The sequence below is a fragment of the Rhynchophorus ferrugineus genome, unplaced genomic scaffold (genome assembly GCF_030347505.1).
Source record: "Rhynchophorus ferrugineus isolate W39M unplaced genomic scaffold, kcgeb_rfMv2 rfM1, whole genome shotgun sequence".
Lineage (NCBI taxonomy): Eukaryota > Metazoa > Arthropoda > Insecta > Coleoptera > Curculionidae > Rhynchophorus > Rhynchophorus ferrugineus.
This window is the reverse complement of record NW_027472580.1, coordinates 17,763,907-17,770,343: the sequence shown is the minus strand read 5'-3', so window position 1 is coordinate 17,770,343 and position 6,437 is coordinate 17,763,907. Positions and strand designations below refer to the sequence as shown.

Genomic DNA, 6,437 nt, shown 5'->3' with positions numbered 1-6,437 from the left:
TTTAAGGAATTTTAGCCTATTTAATATATTTGCCGATGATAATAATGCTACAAATGTATACCAGAATGATAATCACAATGTAAAATATGCATTTTATTATTCAAGGAGTTTACAAATACACAAATAAGATAAAAACACAAAAATTTTAAATAAATAACTACAATCAGACTAAAATAAAATGTCGAGCCGTCTTATAATTAAAAAATTATGTAAATTAGCCAAACAATTACTTAGGAACGTGGGACGTCTTGTTTTCGTAAAAAAATACGACAAAATAAAATATAAACACAATTAATAGCTAGTTGGATGCAAATTATGAGCAGTCTTTAGATCAAATCATCTGAATCGTCGAAATATATTCGTCGTCAAATGATTTTATAATTCCCTGCCGCACCAAAAGCATTTCTACTCTATAAACATTTTGTCCTTACTATTAATTTCCGAAAGTCATTTCTCTAAGCTAACCATGATGTTACACGACGTGAAGAGAAACCAGAAAGTAAATTTAATATCATTCGTTAATTCAAATTTATATCTAATTAAAGCAATGGCAATACAATAAATATTTATAGTATATATATACAATTACTGCTTTTATCAGCTATAAACAACAAACACTAGTATCATGAAAAATGTCTGTGGATGAAAAGAATTAATTTAAGTGATGATAAGAGAGAAAAAAATGACTAGATTTATACTTTACGGCTATTAAATTTCATATGGATTTAATTTGTGTTCGAGTTTAGTGTACTATTTCATATTCCGGTGATATAATTAAGCAAACTTAGAGGATTTTACTCCTGTGTAAAACATACTTTTTAATCAGATATAAAAATAAAATTTCAACATAATTCCACTGAGATATATTCTAAAATTAATACCACTACCACTTTCAGCTAAATTAAAACACATTAAATAAACATACAACCCTAAAATTTAAAGTACAATTCGATTTTACAACAATCGAGACAATACAACTAACTTAATTTTACACTAAGAACAAAATAAACACTTAATGTATAAGAGTCTCATTTTTAAATCTACTCTGGTTTCAATTTAGTTAAAATCTGATCCATCTTAGTATATAGATAACAAGCATTTTTACAATACTACAATTTAAACACACACTCAAAGATACCATCTCAACCACGTCAGTCAAAGCACACCACTAAAAAATAAAACGTTATACTATTAGGGGGTACAATTCTATCAGGGGAAGGGTGGGACGTTTAGCCTACTACACAATGAGGTTTACAAACGACACGTGTAGCAATATATATGTAAAAGTATGCTTGTTTATCATCTCATCTAACTTAATAATTAAAATATAATATAAAAAATCACACAAAAAAGCTACTTGGAGACCAGTCTCCGATATTTGTACAAAATGTCTTAAAAAATCATAATCTCACATACGTCAAAGAAGTAAATAAAAATATACAATATGAAGTCTTGAAATAAATGGACAATGTGAAACTTACACAACATAATAAAGTACTTTCAAATATGAAGCTTAAAATAAATACATAAACCAAAATAATTAAAGTAAAGAATCATTGTAATCAATCAATCAGTTCAGTATAATCATTGACACTTTTTAGTTAAAAATCTCAATTTTGGCAAGGAAAAACTAACATACAACAATGACGAGAAATTTTCAACTCATATTTTAATCCTAAAAAAAATTCAACATATCATTCTCACATTTCAAATTCATTCAAAATTGTCATATATTGCAACCGAACAATGTTTCTTTCAATAGCAAAAAATCGTACATCAAAATAAAATCAGATATGTTGTATTTTTGTCTAAAAGAAAAAACATAAAAATGACGTCAATTTATTTGTTTAATAATTAGATGATATTAACGACGAGCTGTTGTGTCCTTGGAATACGTGAATAAATCAAATGAATAATCACAAAGAAAAATAATAGGCTATCAGATCTAAGATAAAGCCAGGTATTTTTAAAAATTACGGATGACCTAGAGCCGAAATAAAAATCCAGTGTTAGTTTTCATTGTTCGTTAGGCCTGTACTTTATCAATATATACTCTAGGTCATCTTTTGTTTATATCGTTGAGCGTACCAGCTATACTATATCTAAGCTAACCTAAAATTATTGACGGTATACAGCGGATACTACACCATTTCCAGGCTTGACGTAATCGCCAATCATGAGGTTCTGCGCTACAGGATAATTAGCCATCACGATAGGTTGTTGTTGTTGTGTATGCGCAGCGGCTGGTGATGTAAATAGTGATGGAGAGATGGCACCACCAATTAGTTGAGCTGTATGTGTTGAAGTAGGACTAGCAGCTACTCTACCTGCAAAAACATTTTTTATAACGGTATTGATAAACATAATTACTCCAATTACATTAAATATTTCAATCTAATTAAAACATAGTAGGAATAGTAATAAATAATAGTGATTGCAGTAAAGAGTACAGTAATTAATTAATACTGACTAAACTCGGCGAAATCCTTAGTTCCATCGAATTGTACAAATGAAATTATTTAACAAATAATTTATTTATTACCGGTAAGATTAATAGACAATAGAAAATGGCTCATCAAAATATTTTAAAAGCATTTTACAAAAGATCATAAAATTTAAAATATAAAAATATTAATAGGCTTGATGACAATAAGTTACTTTTAGTAATTATTAAAATTTTTACCCTACACATTAATCATGAATAACAAATATATAAAACAATTTCCGTGGCTTTGGAAAATCAAAAAGAGACAAAACTGATGCGGCATATCCCATGCATATAGGAATTAGTAAAATTCTCTAATAAAACCGAAGGACTTAAGAGCGGCAATCAATATAAAAACAATAAATAGTACTTACAAGCATTTTTATTTTACACAATTACATTACTACCACACAATAAAATATTATAGTATCGTCAATTACCAGCTTAGACTAGAAATATTTTTTTTAAGTTTGATGGCATTTTCTAAAATGAAAGGGTTTAAAATGACTTTTTGTCATAACAAACTTTGAATGATCATTGACTTAGATCAGAATTTTAAGTTTGAAAGTTATACGAACTGATAAATGCTGAAAAACTATTTAACATACATGTATGGCATTATAACTATACAAGTATTTTTATCACTACAAGCTACCTCTATACGAAAATAAATATTTATAAAAATTAAGAAATTCTCAATATAACTTATTAGTGTGAGTTTATCGTATAGTACAAACAAATAAATTAAAAAAAAACAGCTGCAACATGATTGTACATAATACAGTAGTATTTTCTTTTTAATAACCAAAAGAAAATGAAAATGCTATAGCAACAAAAAATAATGATCTAAATCAAAGATGTATCTTGTATAATATATAAATTTAAAAAGACGCTAAATTGGCGATAAAAAATTAAAATGAGCCAACTTCACAGTCCATAAAAATACCAAGAATGAATCTCATTTATTTGATTTTCCAAAGTTTAGGCGATCATGTCAAACACCTCTTTGTTTTTTTCCTTCTAACTTTTACACTGAGTGAACCTACAAAATTGTATAGCTTATATGTTCAATGAAGGAAACTATATCAAGGTAACTAAAAAAGCATAGGTAATTAAACCATTAATTACCATAATCTCTCAACGTTTCAAAATATATATTAAAAAGGTATTGATTACTTGAGCAAATTCCAATGGAAAATCGTAATTTCTGTAAAACCAAGAGGAATATTATTCAATCAGTTATAAAAACAAATTCGCTCCATGGCGGTATCAATATTATCAATGGCCACAATACACATGTTATGAAACATTTTACATATGAATTATATTAATTATTGAATTATATTATTTATTTATATAATTAAATAAAATTGATATATTGCATAACAGAATAAAAGTATAAAAGCCTGTACATTGTTATGAAAAACTGTTTTTAGTTACCTTTCATTTGTAAATGAAAATTGATTTCTGTTTCTTCAGAATGGACCATGGACATTTTTTTATCTTTCAAGTCTTTTAACAAAAAAAATTTAATCTACTTAAAATTAAGTACCAAACAAAATAATTAAATGAGGACAATCAGTGTTGTTTAAAAATAACAAAGTGTTTTAGTCTGACATAGTTGATACAATATTCACCACAGTATCTACTATCAAGGATCAAGATATATCTACTATTTTGGATAGCTCTAGCAAAAATATTAAGGTAGTGATATAGTATAAATAAATAACATTTTTAATATGGTCCATTCTGCATTTATTTGAGTATCTAATGAATACTGTAATGCTTTTAATGCTACTTCAACTATTAAATTAGTTACAACATACCTCTTCCTGTACTTGGTATACATCCTGGGTGTATATTAGGCTGAACACTTTCACCCATGTGCTGTGATGGATCAACTAAAGCTATTAGATTATTTGCCATCAAATTGTTGTTGATCAATGTTTGAGTAGTGTCCATTGAAACTTCACCTAAACCATTGACTGACATCCCATTTACCATATTTACTGCATTTCTTACACCTTGGGCGTCAAGCTGACTCCAATAACTTTCACTAGGAGATACATTGGAAACACCTTGAATAAATATATAGATGCATACAACATCAAAATATTTTAACTTCTCTAAAAAATACCTGGTGGAGGCTGTACAGGGGCCCCAGTATACCTAAAGTATGGATTTTTAAGATCCAAGGTGTTTTTAGAGGTCTGTGTTGTACCTTCTACTGTTAATTCTATTGTAACATCATAACTCTGTCTTTTGTTTGCTACCAAAAGAACTGTCCCTGTCAGAACTTGTCCTTGTTTGAGCAATAATGGTTGTTCTAGCAAGCATCGAACTTGGTACCAGTGTGTGAGTGGCTCAGTAGGTGCTGTGCTTAACCAAATGGTTTGTTGTGATCCAACAAAGGCCACATCAAACCAGAAAGCAAGCCCATGGCATGTTCCTGATTCTAATATATGGAATTCTAGAGGTATATTTATTGTATGCAAATCTGTTTCCTCCGCTTCCAGAAAATCAACTACATGCCTAATACTTTTACTCATACAAATTCTAACATCAAATGTATCTACAATGGGTTGTCTAAAATATTCCTTAACAGCACAATTCTGGATGGCTGACAAATTCACCCCATGAAAGCAAGTTTGAAACCAGAAATTTGCTTTACTGTATTGTTCCATATATAAAGAATCATCCGTAAATGGAGCCACATGTAGATCTCCACGTGTAGGATACATTTTACCACCAGGAACTAGCCACCGTTTAGCATTAAGGTATGATTCTAACATTCTTTCGTTGTAAAGCATATAACCCATTGGTTCAGATATTATAATATCTACTTTTTCTGGAAGTTCAACCTCCTCTATCTTACCTAAAATTTGTATAAAATAAAACTACATCTCTATCAAAAATGTTTTATTAATCTTTACCTGGTAGTACTTTGATGCAATTTGAAAAATTATTTGCATCAACCAATTTCTGGGCATAATGGGCCATAGTTGAAGCTTCAACTGCATAAATACGCTTAGCACCAGCTTGAGCTGCAAAAAATGATAAAATGCCTGACCCAGCACCTACATCTAAGACAACTTTATCTTTAAAATCATCCAAATTGCATAATATTGCTCTCTGGTAAGTATATGTCCTTACAAAGTCTTGTAACATATTTTGCTGTTGTGACAAATATCCATAAAACTGGAAATACTGAGTAGCCGAAGAGTCCTCTGTTCGAACTGAAAATATAGATGCATCTCTGCCTGACTTAATCTTTGTTATTGCTAATGAAAAATCCCTTGCTTCTTCTTTAGAATTAAATTTAATTAAAAGTGATTCATTGTCAACTGAAAACAAATATGACTTAACACCAACTTTGCAACATTCACTGCTTGAATCAACTGGGAACTCTAGTAACTCTGTAGATTCATCCATCTCAAATATTTTTAGACTTATCCCTTGTGGATCATAATCTGTTCTAAGTTTCACTTTTCTATTGTATTTTGGTATATTAAAATTTTCTTCTTTAACAAAAAACACAAAAACTTCGAATACTTTCTGAGCCATTTTTTTCTTGTTTCTTTGAAAATCCTGGATTAAAATAATAATTTCCAAACACGTGAACACCGGTAAACACTTCCAAAACTAAAACCTTATTATTATTTCATACTATGACCCACGTTTTTTTCGCAAATCTGTCAAAACTGCACGCATCATTTGACAAAGGACAAAAGGCTTTTCAACAAAACCGGTAAAACTTCGGATATCTTCGACTATACTTCGAAAGGTAATTTTTGAAGCGCGTTCCGTTTTTCAATTTAAACAAACATTATTTATATTATTTTAATTTTATCCCAATTTTGACTATTAATAATATTACATAATATTGTTTGATACCTTAATATAATATTTTTGTATTATAAAGCAGCTAGTTATAATTTATCATATTTAAAAT

At 29.1% G+C, this 6,437-nt stretch overlaps 1 protein-coding gene across 2 annotated transcripts; it reads right to left on the bottom strand.

Moving 5' to 3' along the window:
- Art4 (Arginine methyltransferase 4) lies at positions 1-6,235 on the bottom strand. Of its 2 annotated transcripts, none has more exons than XM_076403109.1 (4): positions 5,419-6,235; positions 4,623-5,360; positions 4,312-4,563; positions 1-2,327 (listed from the first exon to the last, which is right to left on the bottom strand). In XM_076403109.1, exons 1-4 carry the CDS (start codon positions 6,047-6,049, stop codon positions 2,119-2,121), a joined length of 1,830 nt encoding a protein of 609 aa, XP_076259224.1. In that variant the 5' UTR covers positions 6,050-6,235; the 3' UTR covers positions 1-2,118. The 2 variants fall into 2 exon arrangements, with proteins under 2 accessions (XP_076259224.1, XP_076259234.1); XM_076403119.1 differs by lacking the exon at positions 1-2,327 and adding an exon at positions 2,852-3,527 and having other exon boundaries at positions 5,419-6,231.
- Positions 6,236-6,437: the final 202 nt, after the last annotated feature.

Bases quoted from the DNA above. Each gene is read 5' to 3' on its own strand.
- Art4 (XM_076403109.1), bottom strand. From the start codon at position 6,049: ATGGCTCAGAAAGTATTCGAAGTTTTTGTGTTTTTTGTTAAAGAAGAA. The intron at 5,361-5,418 runs GTAAAGATTAAT...TACAAATTTTAG, and splicing joins TTGCATCAAAGTACTACCAG to GTAAGATAGAGGAGGTTGAA. The intron at 2,328-4,311 runs GTATGTTGTAAC...ATGTTTTTGCAG, and splicing joins TATACCAAGTACAGGAAGAG to GTAGAGTAGCTGCTAGTCCT.